Source organism: Aythya marila (assembly GCF_965140915.1).
Source record: "Aythya marila genome assembly, chromosome: 14".
Taxonomy (NCBI): Eukaryota; Metazoa; Chordata; class Aves; order Anseriformes; family Anatidae; genus Aythya; species Aythya marila.
In genome coordinates, this window is record NC_139055.1 from 7,068,829 (window position 1) to 7,093,398 (window position 24,570).

Below are 24,570 nucleotides of genomic sequence, written 5' to 3' on the forward strand. Positions count from 1 at the left end.
CATCGGGTGCAGACGGACAGAGCCCAGCGCCGTCGGACGGCCGCCTTCAGTGCAGGCTGAACAAATCCCTCCCAGCCTCACTGGGCTTCGGGTTTTGTGTCTACCGGGCATGGGAACAGCATGCTGTTCAATAAAAAGCAGCATTAATTTTCACTTTATTTCAAGATTTCTGCTTTCATTTTTGAGTGTGAAGAATGGCCCAGCATCGGGTCTGCTGGAGCCTGTGGCATGGTTGGAACAAGCTCCTGGTTTTAATTTCAGCCAGCTTTCAGTTACCTTTTGTGATGAGAATCAAATTGCTTGATCAGGGAAGTGACAAAACTTCAAAAATTCATTAAACTATAATGACTTGACAACATCCCAATTTCCCCCTCTCGGTTTTTGTTTAATTTTTATTTCTGCTTCGTGTTTTAGATTCAAGGCTGCCTGTGCAAGGGCTTCAAACCAGCCTGGCATCTGCAGAACTGCTTATTGGCATGCCTTCACTTCAGTGCTGCAAATTGATTTATCTGTTTATTTCCCACCAGGACAATTATCCTGATCATGGCGTAGAAGTTCAGAAATTAGTTTGTGGTCACGTAAAATGTGCTGCATAAAACTCTCGTACCAGCCGTATTACATAGGAAAAAAAAACAAAAAACAAACCTCCTTGTGACACTGTAAGGCCACCACTGTTGTGTCTGGCTCTCCCATTTTGGTACATACTAGGACATTTTTAGCCCACCATCTGCTTAGGGGCAGAGAAGCTGCCACTGCACCTTGTCCCCTTTCTGTCTTTTGACAACGGTGCTAACATGAAACCTGCTGCACCGAGCCTCGGTGAGATCCAGCTCCCAGCGGGTGAGCCTGGATACTTATTTGATGTTGGATTTCATCCCTGACAAATGTCTTATAAGGATTTTACCTTAATATAATTGATTTCTGGCTTACAATTGGCTGCTCAAGAACAGCCTTCTGTGATAGTCAGGCCTGAAGCTGTGCAAGGGAGCTCCGTTGCATGGGCTGCACAGCCCCCGGGGCTGCTCATACCCTGCCTCATCTGCAGCATGGGGGTATTTGGGTCCAATCCATCGACCTGGGCAATCTCAGCAGCCAAGATGGGGAAAGACTGAGGGCTGAAGCAGGGAGAGCTGTTTGGGGCTTGAGATCCAGGGCAAACCGTGTGGTTGTTGACAGAGCTGTCGGAGAAATCTCAAACTTGCAGCTTAAATATGGGCTCTGGCTGCTGAGGAGCAAAAAGCAGTCTCAGTGTAAGAAATCATCCTTTTTTCCAGAAAGGGAGCTGATGAGTGCTAAAGATGCAGCCTTCTGTTGTCAGATGCTCTTGAGCTGCTGAAACCTGCCAGGAGGAATGGTGCTGGATCAGGGAGGCAGGGGCTCTGCTTCTGACCTGTGTAATCTCTTACATCAGTAAGGAAGCTGACGGTCTTGAAATGAATAATGCTGGTTTTATTTTGGGACCCTGAACACTTTTTTACATCTGCCTCTTGTTTTTCAGGCTGGACGTAAGGAAAGAAGCGATGCGCTGAACTCTGCAATCGATAAAATGACCAAAAAGACCAGAGACTTGCGTAGACAGGTAATTAGTGTGTGAAGTTAATACTCGTTGAAACGAATGGATGCGTTTCTGCATGTTTTCTCTCTTGGAAGTATTTCATCTGTTGATTTGCTTCCAACTGTAAAGGGCTTGCCTGCTTCTTGTGAATTAAGAAGTGAATTAAAAGCTAGAAACTTCCAGTACCTGGTTCATATGGCAGCGTGGGGTGGAGATGTAGCCCTGTTAACTGTGTGATAAAGGTATTGGAGTCTTTACCATCCTCATGGCAAAAGGGATAAAAAAATAAAAAAAACAAACATATTTTATGGCTTTTAAACATAACCAGTTACATTTTATAATTCTGTTGGTCTTGTAGAGCTTATTTTCATTGAGAACTGTAATGTAATGTCAGTTGTTTTCTCTGTTTTTTTATAGCAGCATATTCCCTTTTTCAAGTAAATGTGAACATGGATCAAGCTTATTCAAAAATATTTTTATTCTAGTAGAGAAAAATTAAAAGCTAAATCAGCATGTTACTTAATCAGCTGAGGGAAAGTGGCAAATTTGCTCAGGCAAAACCAATATGAGTTGCTAAATCAATATTTGTGGCCAAGCTGGTGACTCGCACTTGTATAACTAATCCTTTTTTTTTTAAGGAGATTTAATTTAAATTGAAGCAAAAAGTGTATAGACAAGACTTAGACCAGAGAAAATCTTGGTCACACAAAGAAAGAAGGATCAACACCAGAAGTACTTAAGCTTTATATATTAATACAGTGAAAGGAAAATAGCAGTGGAACACTAGTGAAAAATTACTCATTCTTTCATTTTTATTTCAGCTCCGCAAAGCTGTTATGGACCATGTATCAGATTCTTTTCTGGAAACAAATGTTCCACTTCTAGTATTGATTGAAGCTGCCAAGAATGGGAACGAAAAAGAAGTTAAAGAATATGCCCAGGTTTTCCGTGAACATGCCAATAAATTGATTGAGGTAAGATGGTACGAATTAAAATTAAATTAGCACTCTTTAAATTAAGGCAAAACTGAGCAAAATACTATTTTCAATTCTGTTGAAACAACTAGTAAACACGTAAAAGAAAATAGTAGAAAGTAAGTTTGATTTCTAGTTTTATTTTAATGGATTTAAATACAATTTAATATTTAAAAAATTGTGAGCTTGTTGCAGCTACTTCTATACAGCCCGTGTAATTTTAGAGATTATATAATGTAAGTATGTTATGCTGTTACTTTTACTTTAAAAAGATAGAGTGTAAGGGAGATGGTGGCATGACCTTCATTTTACCTGTTGCTTGAAGCCTGGAGTTGGTTTTTTTTTTTTCTTTTTTTTTTTTTCTGTAAAATATCAGTGCCTGTGAACAGGCCTTTTAAATGAAGGCTCCCTGATGAAGACCTGCTCGCATGTGTGTCAAGAGCAAACAATGGACATAAAAAAAAAATAATATTTCAACAACAAAACCAAATCCCTCCCACCTTTTCCTAATAAAAGAAACAAAGGCTGTTGAACACATGTTGCTGCACACATTAAAGCTAATCGGTGGGAGCATTTAACTTGCATGAGACTGAGTCTTAACTAAAATGCATTAAAGTCCATTAGTCTACCACGATGGGTAATACTTTACAACAGATAAGTGCATTTAAAAGAGAAAGCTAAGTTCATGCCTGGTATTTATAAAATTTTGGTAACCTTGTCCTCTTGCCATTTTTTTCATGACAGTTTTGTGCATGTTCATGCTAAATGCCAAGGAGCAAACAAACATCTCTAGTTATTGCTGAAGAAACATGCCATCAGGAATAAACTTCAAAAAATTCCTGTGCATTTCACTGCACTTGGAGGCATCTGCTTGCTCATTGTGTTTAACCCCAGCAGATACCCAGAAACTGTCAGAAAGTGCTTAGCATATTTTTGTTGTCGTAGTGTCACTGCTTCTGAACTGTAATTGAGCCCGTGCAGCTCTTAGGCTCATTGGGAGTTGCTTCATGCGACTTGACAAATTTAAATTACTCAAGAATAAGACTTACCTACTATCAGTAAGCATAGTCTCTGACTCCTCTTGTTGTATTTTTGCTCCTTTTTGAAGCCTTAGGGGCGCTGAGCACAGTGCATGGAACTGTCCCATAGTCTTGGGTACACGGAGCTAATCCAGCTCTTCAGGGCTGCTGGGGAGGTCAGGAATATCTTCATTTTTTTTGAAGTTCTCAGTTCTTCTTGGTTGGCCTGACATGTTTCAGTGTAAATGCCATCCTCAGGTAGTTTCAAAGTTATTTAATCCTAAATAGTGACTCATGGCTTTTGGTTGTTTGGCAGAGCAGCAGGGGGAGGGCACCACAGCGCTGAGACGGCCGTCCCGTGTCAGGGGGTGGGAATGCTTTGCGGGGGCTCTGCCTAAAGCCTCCCCTCTTATGTTACAAAGCTAATTTGTGCGTCTTCTGCTGTAGATGCACCTCTTCAAGGGATGCACAGCACCCACACAAGACATTTATCAGCAGAGGCAGAGGAGCAGGTGCCCTGCTGCACCCTTCCCCTCGCTCCCTGCCCGCTCACGTTACGTGTGGCTTCTGGAAAGCAGTGGGTAGCTGTAGGCATTGGCGTGCAAGGACGGTTTTTACTGACCTTACCTTGCGTGCAAAATGCCAAACTGCAAATGGATTTTACAGAACCTCTATTCAGGCAAACAGCCTGCCTTTCAAGAAGGGCTGCTCCTGTGGAAATATGTGTTAAACAATATTTCTGACTGATAGCAAAAGGTTCTGCTGAAATGATGTGCTTCTGAAACAATTTTTTGAAGGCTTGCTTATTGCTTTTGCTGTCTAAAATGTAACTGTAACTACAGAGTAGCATGACTTGGGTGACTTATGAGCCTCTTCCATGAATGTAGCTGGATTAATATTGCTGCTTAGCTTAGGAGGGGAATAGTACTCCTGGCGAGCCCCTCTCTCAGGGGGATAGAGAGCGGCTGCGGAGTCATCTGGTGTCAAATTCACGGTGAAGGAAGGCACGGCGGGGTGGGAAGGGATGCACTTACAGCATCTCTGCATGTCTCTGCCAGAACGGAGAGGGCTGTTGGCGACTTCCCCTACCAGTCTGCTCTCGGGCAGAAAACCCAACTGCAGGTATCCAGAGAAACAACAGAGGTTGTGTAAGAGCAGAAGAGGAGACGTTCCACGTGGTGAGGTTAGGAGTGATTGCTTCCACCTGTTTTCAGGGGAAGATAAGTGTGCTGGGGAGTTTCCCGTACCTACCCTCCGAAGCGCTGCTGGGTGACTCAGGGCATCAAATGTGACAAAACAGCTGCAGTGCAGCACCGGGTGGTGGTGTGTAGCACGCCGTGACTGACAGGCTCCTGTGTTTTAGACGCAGAACAGAATGTGCCCTTTCCTTTAATACTAGGAAAAGGGAAGAAATGTGCATCAGAGATGCAGGCTGCAAGAGGGAACTTGGAGGATTCCCAGCTGAATTAATTAAAAGTTTTGCAGCTTGATTGTGGTACCCAGTGCTCCGTCCTGGGACCTGGAGGAGCCAGTGCTGTGTTCCTGGTGAACCAGGCACCAGAGGGGACGTGGTTTTATTTTATTTTTGTCACTAAACTGTTGCAGGTATTGCCTAAACAGAGCTGGCTCTGCCCTGGGTTAGCATGGGGAGCTCTTGCTCCTGCACTGTAGAGGTGTTCATGGGCCCTCCAAGCAGCTACAAAGATATCCAGGCATGCGGTTAGGGTATTTTTATTTTTAAAATCTTCCCTTCTTGGCAGCAAACCACTGCCTAGCTTTTGTAGTTCCTAAAGGCCAGGCAGACAAATTTCAGCCAACGTAAGTAATGACCCCAGCAGTCTGCTTTGCCCTCTGGGTCTGTATCTTTTAGATGAGCCATGCCAAAGCCGTATCCAAACGAGCTTCCATTTAATTTTTCTCTTGTGGTTAAATAACAGCCCCCTTATCCTGTTTTTTGAAAACTGAGAAATGGTGAAACAGTGAGATCAGATGAATAATATATTTCCAAGATAGCTTTCAGAATTGCACTAACAGCCCATTAACTAGCTAGCACTCTTCCCGAGTCTGATTCAGGGATAGAGAAGCCGATTTAAACGCAGGAGATGAGAATAATGGAAGAGATACCACTTTGGGAACCAGTGCAAGAGAGAGAGGTAAATTTACTTGTGAACTCTGAAAGTCTTCCTAATTTACTGATTGTAAAGTGTCTACTTCTGTTCTGGTGGGTTTTCTGGTGGTGGGTGAAGCAGCCGTGGCTCTCCAACCCGTAACTTTGCTCTTGAGGAAAGATATGTCCTTAAATTAAATTTTTCATCCTAGAAACTAGACTGTCCTGAAACGCGGTGCTTGTTTTTCAGTGTTGTCACTTAGCACGGTGCTGACTTTTCACTCATCCCAGTCTTTGAAGTGTGCTTATGTACAAACCGCCTCCCTGCCGCTCGCTGTAGCCGCTGTAATGGCACTTCTGGCTATTCTCAGAAAAGTGAGAAAGCCATAAATGTCAGAGAAGAAACATTTTGCTACACTATTGAATGCTCTAGAAAAAATAAAAATTAGATTTTGATTTGTCTCTGTAGTGTGTAATCTTAATTTAAAAGTTTTTTCAGACCTTAAGAAATTAGGTAGTGAAAAGACAGCTGAGGACAGAGTGCAGGTAAAAGCTCACAATAGCTGTTTGCTTGCCGAAGAGGATTTTGGAAAAGGAGAGTTTGTAGTTTCTTGAAAATAGAGAATAATCTTGTACAGGAATGAGTCCAGTACCCTGTGTCAGATGTTTTTCCTGACTTGAATTTTATTCTTAAATCTCTCTTGGAGAAACTTTGATAAGAGCAGGGAGGTGAACGCTCTCAATGATTTTTCATAAGCATCATTTTTTTCCCAATTACTTTAATTTATCTGATGCCTTTTTTAATGCATTGGGTTGTATTTTGCATACAGAGAGATGATTTTCTCATCTCCAGTGAAAACCCATGAACAGATGCAGACTGCAAATTTATTTGCTTGGAAAGAATCACATTTGGGCACTTTTAACTCCGTAAGCTATCCATAGCCTCTCATGCTGACATTTTCCCCTTCTGTTGCCCTAACTGTCTAGCCCAGTACTCTGGAATAATTCTTCAGACCTCAGTCTAAAAATACCATGCTCCAAAAGCCCAAAGCCTTGCACACTTACAACATTTTTTTGTGTCTTTTTTTTTTTTTTTTTTTTTTTTTTTTTTTTTTAACCCTGATTTGTTCATACTTGCAGCCTGTATGTTCTTCAGGGAGCCTAACAGCTGCGGGGTTGGTTTTTTGTTTTTCATGTTGTATTTTTTCTTCTTCTCTTCATGTGAAAGGCTTTTAAAAAATCTGAAGTGGGTAAAGCATAGCTTGGGGTTTAAAATAACAGCTAGCTTTGGGCACCTGGAGAATGGCTTGAGACACAAAGGTTTTGAAAAACTGAGGTTTGCCTATCCTGTGGTCATGAGATGCAGCTTACCTCAGTGTGGCCAGTTATCTTTCTACTAAAGGTAGAAAGGTTAAAGTTTGGACATTGTGCACACTTATTAAAAATGAAGCACAGGACTAGCAGGTCTAGACATAAATCTGGGCTCATAGGATTATAATTTGTTGTCTGTTTTTTAACTGATTTCCAAAGCTATATAAAGTGTATAAAACCAGCATCTTTGGAGGCGGGAGGGGACTGGCTTTGCTCATTCTTTAAATATCCTTTCTTCATGCTTGCCATTAGAGGTATGTATCAATACTGAAAGACAAACAAGTGTTGGGAGAAAAGTGCACAGCCCTTGACACCCAAATCAAACACCGACGTGAAATGCTTTTCTGAATTTTGGGGTATATTAGTCTCAAAGCTTGGCATTTACCAGGCTAGGCTCATTATCAGTCATTACCATGGTGTCTGAGCTCCTGTTTTTCCTCTTCAGTGAGCTAATTTACAGGGGGGGGAGAAAATTTGCAAAATGAAGTTTGTCATCATCTTGCTTTTATTTTGAAGATAAGTGTGTATTGCAAGAGAAATGTCCTTGTGCTGTGGTCTGGAGAGGAGAGGCAGAGTTGGTTCGACTTGAGAGTAATTTCCCATTTTAAGACACACAGCAAAATAGCTCTTCCAAAGAACAAGCACGTTTTCTCTAATTTGTCTATGGATAACCTTGGCAGCAATTTAAAACAAATGTCTTCAGTAAATGACCAGCATAACTCTAATATGCCCTCTAAAATCTGACACTCTTCAAGAACCAATGCACTTCCCTTGCAAGTTCATTTGATTAGTCAACTAATTCATAAATAAATTAAGTTTTACTCATAAAACATGCTTTCCTTATACACATTCATAATCAGTAAAGTAGGAAAGCCTCAGCAAAAAAAAAAACTTAATTTTCCAACAAAACTGCGTGTACAAGTTTAATCCAGTATACATAAATAAAATGAAGTGACCTTTAATAGGGTGACTTTTGGTTTTGTAAGGGTTTTTTTTTCTCAGCCCATGTTCCATGCTACACCAAATTACGTATGATAGGGCTTGAGGAATGGTGGTGGAGATTGAAAATCCAGTAGGAAGAAATCTGGAAGAAAGAATAATAAGAGACTTTAGCATAATCTTGCTATCTAGATTCTATCACAAATACACATACAAGAAGCAAAGTAATCAATCTAACAGTGAAACTAATGGAGGGGTGAAGTGATTGAAGAAGTTAAACCCTCATGTATCTGGACAGTGACTGGGTTTTGGATACATGTTCTTCTGTTTGAAAATCACCCCGGTTAGCTACTGCTCCCTGGAGGAGAGGTATTTCTGCTGTTCCTTTTCCCCAGGGGCAGTCGTTACGTTATCCGTGTGATTGCTGAGAGTGAGGGGCTTGGCCCTTAACCTCTTGGGCCAAGGGTGTAGAAATTGGAGGTGAGTGATGTTAGGGTCTGGAAAACTGTGTTAATGTCCTTTTACCCTGCTAGAAGCAGCTGTGTATTTCCTCTCTTCCTTCTTCCTTTGGAAACAGCATTTGGTAGGGCAGGGGAATTCCCTTAAAGCTGTCAGGAAATGTAAGCATGGCTGAGCATGGGTGCTGTTGGTGTGATGGCTTCAGAGGTAGGTAGAAAGCACTGGAGTCCTGGACTGCTTTCTTATCCAGATATTTGAGTCTTTGGATTTTGAACAGCGTTTTAAAATAGCTTTTTGGGTACAATATTTATAGATGTGGCATAAATGTTTTAATTCTTAATATATTAAAAACCTTGATGCAATACTGGATTTTCATCATCTTACTCATTAGCAATATTGGACTATTAGTCATGTAGTGCCATCAAGGAGTTGCCTGAAGTCTGTGTAGAGCTCATTCCTCTTAGTATTTTGTCACCTTCGTCAAGAGCATAATGTATTTATAATTCCCATTAAATTTGCCACAAGCAGGTGGCTGAATCACCAAAAACTGGTTTAAACAGCTAACGATAGGTATCAAGCTGGAAACCTTCGGTAATATGATAACACAGTATGCTGAGCGATAAGCAAAGCGAGATAGGAAAGATTTCCAGTTTCATAAACACAGAGGCTTTTTTGGATAAAGATACTTATCCGGGTAGTGTCCAGATAGCACTATTAGAAATGGTTTGATTTTACAGAAAAACATCTGTGTTGCTAAGAGGCATCCGAGGTGAGGATTTGCTATTGCTTAGGATCAGATCCGCGCTACATACCAGTGGTGTGATTTCTGTCATGGTAGCTCAGATCAGCTTGTGTAACTAATGTGTTTTGTGCTTATAACAACATTTTATCACTTTAGCTTGTTTGTTTGAGGAAGGAATAGCTCCCGTGCCAATCGTTACATCTGCTGCTCCAGCTGCAGCTCCGAGGGGCACAGTGCCCACGTCGTACACTGGTTCTCCTTTACCAGCTCTGCTCTATAGGTCAGGTCAGTAGAAAAGATAATCTACCAGGATGTGAATAAAGGTATTTCTGTACAGTTAGCACATTCCTACTGTGTGTTTTATGCTGCAGATACACACCTCTTTGCACACCTCTTCCACCCTCTTTGATTGCAAATGGGAATTGCAAGAAAGGGAGAAGCGCTCTCCCTTCTGTGCTAGCTGCTCTGTTAATGGAGCCCTGTTCAGTTTGTCATGATGCAAAACCACTTTATTTCCAGAACTACATGAAAAAGTGCCTTTTTCTGTGCAGCTTTGGCAACATGTGAGATTGACTGTTGGAGAAAGATGTTTTCTTGTGGTATGGAAGATGCTCACCAGTGTTGAACAGGGCTTTCACAGGACAGCACTGGATAGCTGGTGAGGCAGTTGTAGACAGCTCATCTGGGTTGAGAGCCAAACGGGATGCTTTCTTCATTAACTAGATCTTTATACACCCAGACACAGCTTACAGTATGTAAGTTTTGAGATTTTATCTCAAGAGCAAGGTTGCTGTGAAAATATAACGTGGATGCTTCCAAATTATGGAGAGCAGAAAGTTCACAGCACAACCATTGCTCGTTGTTCACAACCCCCATTCCGCATTGCCTGTGAACTGTTGAATGAAAAAGGAAAACAGTTTGCTTGCCAGTTTTGTTCTGTCTAGGTTAAATTTCCCAACCATGTGTTTATAACAAAACTTGATATTGAAGTTGCTATCGTCTTCTGCGCGAGAGTAATCATGAGTTTGCAGCACTCTAGAAATAGCCCTTATCTCAGTTTTAGTCCATCGTTCCCCACGGTGCTTTACGTCTGGAGTTTTTCTATGCATGTGGCTTGTTTTATTTAAAGCCTTTACTATTTTAAGTTAATACACTAGGATACTGGTGCCCACAACAATCTCTTGCAAGGCACCTGCTACGGAGCTGCAGCCACTTGCAACTACTTAAGTCATATAAAATCACGGAGCACTTGACAGCATGACTCCTGGTGACTTGCTCCAAGTCCCTGCGGACCTGGACGGACGTCCTCGCTGCCAGCCCTCCGCACACACCAGCAGTGGAGCTGCTCTGCCTAATTCCTAATTGGCCGTGCCTCTGCAAAACTGGGGCACTCGCAGAGCTGTAGGCAGAGGGCAAGCTCAATCACACAGTACCTTGTAGGGCTGGGCGTTAGAATGCTTGTATTTATCTTGAATCATCCTGAATATTGTGGTACATAAACAAATTAATAAATATAGGGACTTGCTGAATAATAAAAGCCTTTATTTCCAAGATAGGTGGAAATTGCATAATTTACACATCTCTTCTGGAAGTATACAGTTGCCACATTTGCCAGAACAGTTGTTCCTGCAGTTAAATGAATTTCTGGGCTCTGACCATCCTGCATTGCACTGTTTTCTTAACATGGGGGAGGAAAAAAATTTCAGCTACAGCACATGTAATCTGTGAGCATCTGATACACTTTTCTGTGGCAGGTCCTCAAGAGGAAAGTATCTGATGGCTGCTTGTCTTTTTTTTTTTTTTTTAATCATCTAAAGTGGGCAATTTTAGCTTGTAAAAGCAGGAATTTGGATTCCCAGAGAAACTGTAGTTAAAAAAAAAAAAAAAAAAAAAAAAAAAAAAAAAAAAATTTTGAAGTTTAATCAGAAATTAAAAAGTGAAAGGACACTTTTTGAAAGCTTTGTTTCCACGTTACTGAAATTCCTGAATCACCTGTGCATAAAGGAACATGGCTTTTGTGTTATTTTTGCTTGGGGTTTGTGGGCATCGCTTGCGACAGGATACTGGTTGATGTGAAATGTTTTTTCCATAGGAAGACTCTGAAAACTCTGCAATGGTATTTTTTCAACTGTGGCTTCAAAGCAAGAGTAGTCAGACTCTTAAATTCAATTAGTGTCTCCTGCATAGCCATATATAACCCTTATTTATAACGGTGCCGTGTGGCTGGGGCAGGCTCTGCCAATTTGAAGTAAATTATGGAACAGCAAACACTACAGAGCCTTCTGGGGGCTACGCTTGCTGGCTGGTTGCATGCAGCACCCACTTCAGAGCGCGTGGTGCGTTTGGCTTGCTGAAGAAGTTGTGCTGAAAATACGACCTGTAAGCAAGGAGAAGCTCGGTGCTGCTGCTTTGAAGTCAGTCCACATGCACAAAGCAAAAATTGTAATGCAAGTTTTCAGTATCAGCCTTCAAAATCCTTGGGGGGGAAAAAAAAAAAAAAAGAAGAGTTAATGTGTTAGGTTATGGTTCCTTTTTTCTCTTGCGCTTTTTGTCTTTTATTGAAAAAACATTTTGTTAAGACTTTAATAAACAGTCCTGTATAAAGTAACCCCTCTCCCTAAGCTAGGATGTCCAGTGCAGAGGCAGTTTAACTGCTGCAAAGCTGCGGCTGTATTTCTTCAAAATTTCCAACAGTGTAATTGAGAAGGTTGGCGATGATCCCAAGCTCGTGGAGGTGAGGCTGCTGGAGTCTTTGTGTTGCTGGAAGACACAGCTCCTTAACTGGCATCAGAACAAACTTCAAGGTAAAAAAATAAATAACTAAAAGAACTTCAGGTGAAAAAGGTGAAACCTTCCTAATGTCAGAGGAGGCAATTGTCTAGAACAGCCGGCACCACACACGTGGGCGGGCAAATTGTTGCTAATGGAGGAAAAAATTGCTGTAAAAATACCAGGACTCTTCATGATTAAAAATAGAAAATTCTGCAGAAAACTAACTAGAATTGAAGATGGGATCTCTGTGACAGATGGCGTGATTTTTCTCTATTTTTTAATTTTGGAAACATATCTTGTTGCTAATGGCTTCTGGCTGACCCTTTGCACGGGCCTGCCGCTGGGAGGAATTGGTTGACCAGTGCCGCCTCCAAAGGCGTCCCTTGTCTCGCAGTGCTCCCATGTCATCGCTAATAACAATCACATTTGAGTTCCAAAAGCAGATCAGTTCATCCAGCTTGGGGTTTCACTCGGCACGATTCCTTAACGTAGTTTGTAGCAAGGAGCGGCGCTGACGTGGCTGTGCCCGTGCGCATCCTGCTGCTGCCCGGCGCCTTTGTCCTTGGGCTGGGCTGAAGCTCATCCATCCAAACTGCAGCTGTGTGGGGTCTGTCCGGCCCTTTAGGGTATGTGAGGCAGTCTCTGGCAGGTGGCTGTGTACTCCACTGTTAGAGTCTTCATACTGCATCAAAAAGAGGCTTTTAATTTGGTCTGTCTGTGCTGCAAGAGGTATCTGAGCTGCCTCGCTCTCACTTCTCCAGCCTGTCCTCATCTCCCTATGTATTTTTAACTTCTTTCAAGAAATTGGTCATTATGGCTGATTACATTATTTGCAATTTTTTTTTTTTTGTCTCCTTTGATGCCTGTGCCAGCAGTGCTTATGTAAAGGGGCTTGATGATATTGAATGGTAAGAATGAACAAATGCAGCGGGAATTCAATTGCTATTTTGCTCTCAAGCACAAGTGTTCTTTCTAAATCAAATCTGACCACTTACTATGTCAGTCAGCTACGTTGTTGGCGAGATGGAAAAACTATTTCATTTCCACTTGATTTAAAGGGAACTTCTGTTTGCTTGAGGTGCTCTGTTTTATTTGAAAGAAATATATGTGATCTCCAGGTGCTCTGCATGCTTTAGAACAAATTTAGTCACATTTGATCTTCATCTGGGCTGCAAAACTCTATGTATTATGTGCACGTGCCAGATAACTGGCTGGGAGTTCCTTATCCTTTCCTCTGACAGGGAGTTTGAAGCTGTTTGTCAAACATCACACAGGAGTTATTGATGAACTGTGCTTTCGGATACTCTTAAAATTCAATTTCTTAATCGTAGAGCCACCCGCTGCAGCTGGTACGTGCCCTTTCAGGATTCAAGCCATAGAGCACCTGATAGTTAACGACGATTTAAAAGATGTAATTGTAATGTCATTTGCGACTTGATTAATAATTTGAAATAGCATTTAATGTTTGAATTTTAAGAGGTTTGAGTTCTTTCAACAGATTGAGAGCGTCTGCCCCTGGGTGCAGTAAGCGCTGCGTTGCTGTGGATGTAGGGCTCGGTCCATTGCGCTCTGAAGTCATCCCCACCTCCCCGCCTTTGGTCTGGTGTTCAGCAAATGGTTTGCTGGGACGTTTGCGTGCTAATCTGGCAGGGAAGCTAATCTGCCAGAGCGAATAGCTTTCTCTTGGACTAGCATGCTGAAATGAAGTGTTGAGATTTGGAGGCACAGAAGTAGGATGGGATGTGGCAGCCAGCAACTGGATTGTTTTAAACTGCCAAAGAAGCTCAGTCACGGAAGCACACACACTTCTTTCATGAAGGTTGGCAGTCCCAGTCGGGCAGTTTCTAAAGAAGAATTGCCATCAGTGAGGTATTCAGGAGAAAAATGACTGTACAAAAATGACTGTGCAAAAAAGCAAAATTTCATAGTACCATGGCGGGGACACTCAATTACCAACTTCTTTGCCTCTCTGTATTCAGACAGAGCGAGGATTCTCTGTGCTTGATTCATCACACTTGGCTTGAGAGAGAGCACAACATCTCCAGATAGCGGAGAGGCTGATTTTGTAGTGCCTCAATGTAGCTTTTATTCAGCCCCTAGTCAATAGGGCTTTGTGTTCTTCTCACTTCTAGAAACTGTAACTGCTGCCGGGGAGGCAGAAATGACGTGAAAATATGGACCATAAAAAGTATTGGCAAACTGGTATTTCTCCAAAATATGACCTGTGCTTAAAACAACAACAAAATCTTTATTTGACTTTTAAATCATGGCATCTTATTGTCTCTTTATTTTTGAGCCTCTAAACAAAAGCTTAATATACTGCAGCTCGCTGTGAACTGGGGATTTAAGATACAGCAAAGCTAGAAGACAAAACCCCTCTTGTTCAAAATAAAATCCCTTCCTGACGAGTTGTTACTGTTTGCTTGTCGGTGGTCATGCCCTGCAGAGGGGAGCAGGGTGTGGGGCTGCAGCAAACGTGCCAACGGAGGAGAGGCAAAAGAGCCTTTGGTGAGCTGGGCGCAAGCTGCACAACCTTGCAGTGAGCTCAAGACTTGCAGCAGCTTCACCTAGAGATATGGAGGTCTTTTCTCTGCAGGCTGGTGGAAAAGAAAGCTGGGAAGTAAAGCACGGATATCTGAAAGCTGGCCGAGTTCCGCATGCCGCGTGTTGATGCTGCATAGTCTTTCTCTCAACTTCAGTTTGTTTTCATCCAAATATATGCCACTGCATCTGTTTACTGAGCCATTCAGCGCTGGAAACCTACCTCTCGTCTTGACAGCTGACAGTTTTACATCCTCTGTAACTTGATTTGGCTCTGGGGGGAGGAGGATGCTGCGTGCCTCACGATGGGAACTTGCCGTGGTCCCAAAATTAATAACGGAATTGATGAAAGAGTGTGCAGGCATGTTGGCATGTGGTTGGTGGGACAGTAATGTATTCCGTGTGGGAACATCTGCTGTAAAGGGAACAACTTGGGGAGGGGGGAAAGCATACGCTGTAGCTGCCGATACTACTTCAAAGCAACTTGAATACGAACGCACAGGATGGTTTAATTAGAGGGAGGATGGAATTTTCCCAGGTTATGGAGAGAAGGACGTGGAGAAATCTGGTTCACTGGTGCTGGCGAGCATCTGCTGGTTTACAGTGGGGCTTCTACAACACATTTACTGTTTTCTTTTGCAGGTTGCTCTGTCTCTGAAAGGACAGTACTCAGTGTTCATCTCAGTTCACTTCGTACTATTTTTACAGCTCTGTCTTCAAATGGCTCAGAATAACATGCTTGTCATTCACCTGTCAGCCACGAAACGTAACTTAGTTCAGACTTCCTTCCCCTGAGAGTAGCTCCAATATGAGGAACATCTCCAATTACCAAAAAAGTCTGTGCTGTCCCCATCCTGTGTACTCTTAAAAGGCAGTTGATAACAAAAGGTCCTCTGTTTCAAGATGCCCTACTTAGGGATGCTGCTGTGCAGCAGGTCAAGGTTTTGGAGTAAAGCTGTAGCATCACGAGATGCTATTCTGATTTTAGGGGATTGTGGATGGCTCTTCAAATCACCTGTACCAGCACGTGCCTTTGTTTGAAGCACAGCACAAATGGAGGGCTGGAGGAACACCTCTCTGATTCTGCAGCCTTTGACTAAATAAGAAGTGCATCAAGTAGTTTTAAGCAGTGTGTTCAAACACCGGTATCCTGTAGCTAACGTACGCCATTCTGCTGATGCTGCACAAAGCCTGAGCTTTGCAGCACCTCGGCACCGCTTGCACACGTGAATTGCTTGGTGTGCCGATCTGCAGGGTTCACGCGCAGCAGGGTGTAGAAATCTTTTAAGAAAAATTGAGTTTCCGTATAGTTACAAGCATCAGATTTAATCCCGAGGTGCATTGGAGCAGGATTTTTTTTTAATTGTGTGATTGCTGCTGTCTCGCTCCTGAATTGGAGTGGGCATTTTCACTGTGACTTCAAGTGCTGCCAGTGACGCTCTTGTCTGTTTTACTGGTGAGAACTTTGCTGAAAGGGTGGTAACACAAATCTCTGTCTTCTTTGTATGGCTATGGTTTTATGACCTGATGTTTTATGGCTCGAGACAGAACAAATGTCATTAGTGATTTCAAAATTTGTTAAAACCGAATCGATGTGGGCACTTTGCATTTTAGTGGTCACTGTTGGGGGGGGTAAAAAGTTTCCTATAGAGGAAAAGAACAATCAGTTCTAACTGTTCTGTTTTCTTTTCCCCTGACACAGGTTGCTAACCTGGCCTGCTCCATCTCGAATAACGAAGAAGGTGTGAAGTTGGTCCGCATGTCAGCCAGCCAGCTCGAGGCCCTGTGTCCCCAGGTAACAAAGAGCATGCGGCTCGCCCAGGTTGTTTGGGCGAGTGGGCCTGCGCCGTACACAGTGCTGGCCTTTGGTGTACCTTTACGGACCTGTCTGCCTGCAGAACTTGGTGTTTTCCTTTACGCGGGTAGTAAATAAAATGCATCAAAACTTAGAAATCTAGAACTACTTGACAGAAAGTCATTAGTGATGAGAATGAATCTTTGGCTCTTCTTCACATAATAACTGTAACTTCCTTGTGCCTGAGTATTCTGGTAACCTCCGAGACAGCAACCCAGTGAAGCTTCAGTGATTTACTCTGCACGTTCATGCTGTGGGAAGATGTGTTGTGAAGACACTACCTCTGCTCTGATATATGCTATAAGATGAATTGCTTTTTTTTTTTTTCCTGAGTAGATTGTAAATATGTCAAAAAAACCTTCCTGATAGACTAGGATCAGAGGAAGCTGGCTATGCATGAAGAGTTTGAACCTGGCTGAGACTATCCTTTAATTAATAACTTCTTAATGGCACGAAGGAAATTAGGTTTATATAAGAACTAGGCTATCCTCTTTCATTTTGATACTACTGATGTTTTAAATGTCAACAACTAGATACTTGAATGAACCCCTGAAGACTGCGGAGTGCTGTCAGTTCTTGCGATTATGTCTTTAAAAGCATCAGGAAGTTCAGGTCTAAAACACACAAATTAGCTGCTGTTGGTAACTGGATGCTAATGGAAAATACGTACTCAGAAGTTGTCAAATGTCATTTAATGAAAATAAGGTTCATCATCTCAGAATTATTTGGAGTTTATTCAAGTTCTCCCATAGATATATATATTTGAAATCAGTCTAAAGGAAGTGAGATGTGTGCACCTACCTATAGGTAGGTGCACATAGGAGGAGGACTAGTTTAATTTTTCCTATTACTTTCTACTATCAGTGTTATTAAATAGGTATTAAATAGGTGAAGATCAGCACCTAAACATAAAACATTAAATACTATCCAGGAGACCTTTTGTTGTCCTGGGGTGGACTTGTGTGGTTTGCACTCCTGGATCAGACCCTGGGACCGGTGCATCAGCTGTGCTGTTACCGTCCTCCCACATCCAGGGCAGGTGGTATATATGGCTTGTTAAAAGTAAAGGTCCCAATTTTTAGAGCTGGAAGAAAGCATGTATAAGAAATAGATTTTTAAAAGTCAAAGTCATCATACTTGGTATGAGGGCTTGCACTTTCCTAAAGAAACTAACCAGGCTAGACATAAATTTTTTTTATCTATCTCCAAGAATATGGGAGTATAATGCATGTTCCTCTAAATGAATGCTGGTGCTTTTGAAAATAAGCATCTTAAAGTTAGGATTTATTTGAATCTAAATGCCTCTGGGACATATTCAAGTTGGGTAGTGGTCTGTCACCTTTATAAAATTACCGTCGTAATCAAGTCAACATGAAATAATCAACTACAGTCAGTAGTCACAAAGACTGAAGTGCAGTTGTTAACCTTTGTTTTCAGGGATTGTGCTAACACATGTAGGATGTGTTGGAAGCTTTGATTATCTATAAACAGGTGAGGAGGGTTAGAACTGATGGGTTTGGGCTTATGTAAGTTCCATAGCTGAGTTTCCAAGCCTTCAGTTCTGCTGCTCCACAGTGCAGTCTGCCTTGATTTTAGGGTAGTCACCAAGAGATCAGTAAATGACACTATAGATGTTCCTAGTACTTCAAAGAACGCTTTTATGTTACATTATGTGTTCTCCAATAGATAGTTTAATGCTCTAGGAGTATTTAAACGCGTTGTGAATCCTGAGATAATTAGGGACACTTGTTTAAACTGTTTTACAAATGGCATCTGTGTTTTTTCCTAACAGTACAGGAGTTTGTCCAATGCCAGCATGAGCGATGCAGCACACTTGTCCTCACTGAGTGTTGCTGATCACCCCCAAACTCTGATCATTCTGTATAATCTCTAAATGCTTCTAGTTACACAGCTTAGTGAGGTGCTTTTTTTAAAGGCAATTATATGCTTATTTAGCAGTTTATTCCTGACAAGAAGCACAGCTTGTTCTTGGATCTCTCTAGGTGACAAACATGTGAATTAGGCATAAAATACAAATTTACTCCAATATTATCTACATTTTTTTTTTTTGCTTAGATGGTATTTTTCCAGAAAGATGCTGCATTCAGAATGAGTCAAGTCAATCAGTAATTACAATACACTCTGAAACTCAAGCGAATATATCAATATCACATGGACGTACGACGTATGAAATTTAATTCAGGGCATTGCTCTGGTAGAAAGGATGAAACTGAAATTTAATGCGCTTGATTAAGTTCCCAGGTAACCTCTTAAATAGCTTAGCAGTGTAGAGGCCATTCTGGGAGTAGGGAACTCCTGGTTAAAGAATGATTTCTGCAGAAATCAATCTGTAGAGTTAATTATAAAAGCTGTATCTCGGGCAGAGCAGTTAGTCAGTCCCTTGCCGTAACTAGCCTTCCAGAGCTGGCAGCAGGAGTAAGGAATGTGCAACACTTCAAACTGTTTCTTTAGGCAAAGCTTGGAAGTTTTGTTGGTACAGACGAGAATTCATTCATTGCCCCTGTCACCTAAGGGCTCAGACGTTCTCAGATTTGAAATTTAATTCTTTGAGCAAAAAAGTGCAGAAAATGGTCTGAAAAGTCACTGCACCGGCAAGCAGTTAAATTGGGATCGTGTGGCTTGCTGCAAATCGTTGTTTCCTCCAGAAAAGCCGTGTGAGTAACATCATCCTTGCTGTTTGCGAGTCCCCAGCCAATTAGCAGGGAATCAAAAGCAAAGTTGGAGGCTAAATATAGCATTTAGAGCCTCCTCTGATGGCCCGGGAAGGGTTGTTAGGACGAGCTGCGTGCTCTGCAGCAGCCCGCTGGGTCGCTTCTGCCAGGCTGGGCGTGCAGGGGAGAAATCACGCAGCGCTCGGGGGGCACTGGTGCTGCTCTGTGAAGCTTTGGCTTGGAAGCCAGCCCGAGTTCTGTTTGTGAAGGCATGTGTTGCTGAAAATCTGCTTGTGGAAGTGAAAGGACTTTTTTCCAGCATCCCCCAGGGTTTACCTGCCTTCCTGCATCCGTGTGCCTTGCTAGGTGTGTCTGCGGTGTGTCAGGAGGAAGGAACAAAAGTCCTCGATCATTACAGCTAAGCATTTTGTTTTTTAAACATTTAAGATGTTTTCGTAGTGGAAATGGAAAAGTACTGCTGCGAAATACTTGGAATAGTTGCCTGTGCTTCCATTTGCCTAGCAGAGTGCTGGGGGAAGTTTTCTTTGCCTTCTTGCTAAACACAGAGCTTGCCAATGGTAAATTAGTGAAAGATTTTGTTTATCTCAACTCAAAAACCTGGATCCTTGCTTGCAACTTTGGCTTCTGAGTTCTGTTTCCAAGAAGTACTTGCTTTGGGAGCCTGCGAAAGCTGTTTTGTAACAGCGTTTTGAATTAAAGATGTCTGAGAAGAGAGCTTAACCATAGCAGTCTTTCTGATCATACAAGCTGTAGGTGTTTAGAAAGCAACAGTGAAAATGCCCCAGTATAGCTCTTGAAGGGAAAGGATTGCTCCATCCTTTTGATGTGACAGTCTGCTGTCACTTGCAGCTGCTTCTACCAGCTATTTGTTGACTTTCGCATTCTTTAAAGCCTCTGTAAAGTTCATCTGTCGACTCCTAGCCAAATTGTAGGCGACTGGGAGTTTCAGAAAATAATTACGGGATAGAGCTTCTGTCGGTTGGGTGCTTGCTTCTTCCAGAACAGGCTGGGTCCTGGCACCCCTGGGACCAACATCCCCTGGGTGGCAGCCTGCAGGAGCAGGGTGGACCCACACCTCCCTGGCACGGGCACTTGGGACCTGCTCTCCCAGCTGCAGGGCACCAAGGGGTGGCTCTGAGCACCATGGACAGCCTCGCCAGGGCACCAGGCACCGTCTCCACCTCTGCTTTCCGTGCTCGCTCCATGCCTGCTGTAGCACAGGCAGCAGTTGGTGCAGCTCGCCCACCCTGCACACTCAGTGAGTGGCACCGATTAAGCAGGCTTCCGATGATTCTTGCATTAAATTACATTTTTTATTAAAAAAAAAAATAAAAAAAAATAAATTGGCTCTTTTCATATTAATGTCTTGTTTTAATGACTGCTGTTCCACATCCATACATTCCAATTTGGAAAAGCTTGAAAAGCAATTTGCTGCGTATAGATTTCTGATGAGGCAGATGGTTACATATGCTGATCACACCTACTGCCACAGACAAACAAAATGCAAAAGCATATGAGGAGTCCCATGTAGAGGCTCCAAAGTGCATGAAAACTTCTGTTGAAAAATTAACGTTGAGGTGCAGATCTGGGCCGTGCAGGCTCCCTGTGAAGAACCACCACAGGACAGGGGTGGCCATCCAAGGAATAATAGTAGAAGCTTGAGCAGTTACTGATTCTCTGCATGTACATTAAAAGAATCAATGATAGGAGAAAGGGATTCAGTTCTGAGGTAAGAGGCATGTCAGTGGGTAAGGACTGTGTCTCTTCATCACTGGCACAGTGTAATGTGGGGAGTGCTGTAGCAGAACATCTTCCAGAAAAAACATCGTGCCCTGAAACTCCCAGAGCTTCATTGCTTCAAGTCAGTGAAACACAGAACAAAGCAGCACAAAGGGACACCAAGACAAATGCCTCCAACATTCTTGCAGCTTCAGCAGTGGCTGGTATTATAATGCGAGCCTTCAGCTACAAAAGAAAATGCTTTTCTTTATATAGGAAACTGATAGGATAATTATGCATGCACAGGATATAAATAGAAAATCACTTTGACAGCAGCAGAAGCTAGACTGGAAAAGGTCATGTTATTCCAGTAAAAGCCTGTCAGTGACCAACAGCAGCAAGCATCCTCTGTGTAGACACCTAAAGTAACCACAGGAAGGGAAAGTGGTCAGAGAACCTCTCATATACAGGAGCGCAGAACTGGAAGTCAGGAGCAAACTTTTCCCTTTGGTGCCTCAGCATCCAGGCACTTGCTGGTCGCTGCCATTAAAGCTGGCGAAAGTGCAAAACAATCTGCTGTGTGTTTTGCTTCCAGGCATCTCAGCTCATCAGTCTCTGCAGAGTGCTTTTTGCTGTATAGAGGTACAGAGAGGGTTAGCGCACACGGACATGCGAATGCGAGCCCGGGGTTGGATGTAAGTGGAAGTGACTGAAATGTCCTGCTCACAGCCCGTGTTCCTTCTCGGAGCAAAATGCAACTAGGAGCAGAGGGGGGACAGGAGGAGGGTGGATGCTGGAGGTAACTTTGGGACCTGGGGTGTGGAAAATCAAGTTATGAGCAGCTTTTTACAAGCTGTCAGTAAGCTAACAGAAAAATACCGGTGTTAGCATCCACCTGAGCTGGGCTCGGCTGCTGTGGCAGCTTTGGAGGTACAGGGCACGAACTGGTTCGGTGCCGAACTGAAGGCTGGGCTCCCTCTGCTTCTGTTCCCCCTTCCTCGTTTTATCAGGTTTTTTTGTTGGGTTGCTTCGGGGTTGGTTTGGTTTTGTTTCTACAAATGTAAAATACCCTAAATTGGAAGGCCATGTAGCTACTTTTCCACCTCATTACCCAAATGGCCACAAGAAAGTTGATGCACCAAGATCTTTATTTAAAAACAAAACAAATAAAAAAAATCTCAAATATTTGAACTGAGCAGAGCAGGTGTTCAGTGAGCAGGGGGGAGGTGGCTGGGTGCTTCTTGCTGTGGGACAGCAACACCCTAAAGCCAGTGCAGAAGGAACAGTGCCCTATAAAGATCAAAAGTCCCTATAAAAATACTGAGGCAACAGTGAAATGAGTGCCTGCAGCCACCGACCCAGGGAGCTACGTGGCTTCTGGGTGTTGTGTGCACCGAGACGACGTTAAGGGGAAGAGGTGAGGATTGCAAGGCGAAATAAATAGGCAATAATTTCCTTCTGCCAGGTGAGGTTTCTTCCTCTGGCTGTGCCAGCCCAGTGTTCAGAAGGGTTCTCTAGGAAAGCACAGCGTGCAAGAGCTTCCTTCAGGCCTTCCTGTCACTCTTCCAGATGGGGGGCAGAAGGGTTTTGTCTTCGATCTTTAGTTTCAGCGAGGAGGAAGGCGGCAGGTTCTTCCCAGGAGGATGTGAGGTGCAGATTGAGCCATCAGCTGCAAGGTTTTTGGATCCCCAGCCTCGCAGATCTCAGGGCAGGAGCTGCCAAGCCCTGGCTGTGCTGGAGGCAGAGGAAAGGCGCTCCAAGCAACTGGCTGGAACCACGCTACCGAGCGCTGGGCTGACTTGAACATTGCAATTGCTACATGAAACAAAGCACCGATAAAAATAGTGTGCTTTCTTGCCATGCTTCATTTCCTTCTGGATAGTCTCAAAATGTCCCTGTTTGATTCTTTGCTTTGTACAACTTCAGTGAGTCATTGTGATCACAGTGCTCTGGCAGAATTTTGAGGAGCTCTGAGATACAGAATATGTCCCTGCAATTGCCAAATGTTTTACATGGAAACAGCCACATTTCAGGTAGTCTTGCCATGTTCTTCCTATTTTTGGACTATATATATCCTTCCTGTAAGTTATTCATATCTTAAATTAATTCTTACAATTAAATGCTCAGTGCTTCATGTTTTTGGAGGAGCAATAGTGTACTTTAGTCAATCCTTTAACCCTTACCTCCAAAGCGTTCATTTTTAGATAATAAAGGAATTACAGTGCTGACCACCCACCATACCCACAGACTAGGTATAATCCGGTATTTCTGTCCTTTTGCCATGCCTTCCTAAGCATCTGTTGGCAAATCAGTCACTGGATACCAGCCATGATGCAAGAGCATATTTACCTGAATAGATATTTTTTAGGATTTTATCAGTAATCCCTGGGATATTTCACCCAAATAGATGTGAGCGATGTCCAGGATAACTTGTCTGTGTAAATCTTAAGCTTTGCATATTTGACAGAGTGAAGGTTGTGATCATCCTTGCTAAAACTGAACATTTTGACCGCTTTGCAGATGGAGATAAGATGCTAGATGTGTAGAAATGGATTCAGGACTGTGAGATGGAATACGTGCTATAAAAAGGGCTCTTGGGCTGCATCAGCCGTCCTGAGTTTCCTCCTGAGCACGCATGGGAGCACACCTACAAAACCCACAAACCTTTGTGGGTTTGTGAGAACTGAGCTGTATTTTGTATTTAGCTCTGCAGAGATACTCAGTAGCCTTCGATGTCCCCACCAGCGCATTGCCTTTGTCTCTAGCACTGCTGGCTGCTTTCTAAGCACAGGAGGGGTCCGTGGGCAAGGCAGGTCTTGCCTGCTGGTTTTGCTGGGCAGATTTTTTAAGGCGCATTTGAGTTGACCATCATTTTTTGCTGGTGTCACGTACAAAATGAGAATCTTATTCCAGCTGGATAAGCGGCCTGCCTGGAGGACAGCGGTGCAGCTTGTGCCTCCTGCATTTGGGTTTGGGGTGATGCCTTATTTGAGCGTTTTGGGTGCTTGCTGAGCCCTCTCTCTCTGACAGCTCTCGTGTTAGATATGAGGAGTTGCTTAATGTGGGCATCTGGGGCTGGACAGGGGCTGTTGACGAAGATTAATTGTTCAGACAGCTGCTGCTGCCCAGACATACAGCACACAGGTACAGAGGCAATATGTTCCTTCAGCACGAGGGCTGACCTGTCTCAGTGCCTAAAGTGTGTTTGCTGGGCCAATATTAGCCAAGGTAGCTACAGGAGAGGAGGATAAAACATCCCGAGCCCTGGTATCACCATCTCTGTCTCTGTAGCAGTGGTTACTAGCTGCGGAACAGCGCAGAGCAGATTGCTGGAACACTGCCTGTCTCACCCTTTTTGTTTGCATAATGCCTCTTATTTGTATTCATCTTCATAAAATTTGGATATCTCGATTTTCATTGATAGATAGTGCATTACAGAAATGAGTCTGGAGCAAGAAATGGCATTGGCTAGACTGAAGAAACAGGAGCTTTGAGCAGAGAGTGGGCTTCCCTTTCTAAAAACTCCATTTCTGATTGATTTTAGAGTTCTGAACTTCATTTCTGTGGGTGTCACAAGGCTTCTTTCAGAGCCTGCAGGACCTGGGAGCCACAGACCCCATGGGCAGTGTGAGGCTGGTCGGAGCAGCCAGCACCCCAGCAGGCAGCAGCTCTCCTGGAAGGGGACTCCTGGTTCCCACAGCTGCTTACCCTCAAAGTGAGAATTCATGGTTTAATTTGGGGGAAGGGGAAGCAGCAGCAGACCCACGTGTTGCTTGGTCAGCACAGGGACGGTGTCGTTATTGCCAGGATTTCAAGGTGTGTTT

General features: G+C 43.2%; 1 protein-coding gene across 1 annotated transcript in view; it reads left to right on the forward strand.

The window, feature by feature from the left end:
• Nucleotides 1-24,570, forward strand: part of CTNNA1 (catenin alpha 1) — a 112,439-nt gene that overhangs the window by 63,939 nt on the left and 23,930 nt on the right. The window contains exons 8-10 of the mRNA XM_082771825.1: nucleotides 1,499-1,579; nucleotides 2,377-2,529; nucleotides 16,182-16,274. Of these exons, the coding sequence (XP_082627951.1) occupies nucleotides 1,499-1,579; nucleotides 2,377-2,529; nucleotides 16,182-16,274 (327 nt within the window). The remainder of the gene's footprint in view (nucleotides 1-1,498; nucleotides 1,580-2,376; nucleotides 2,530-16,181; nucleotides 16,275-24,570) is intronic.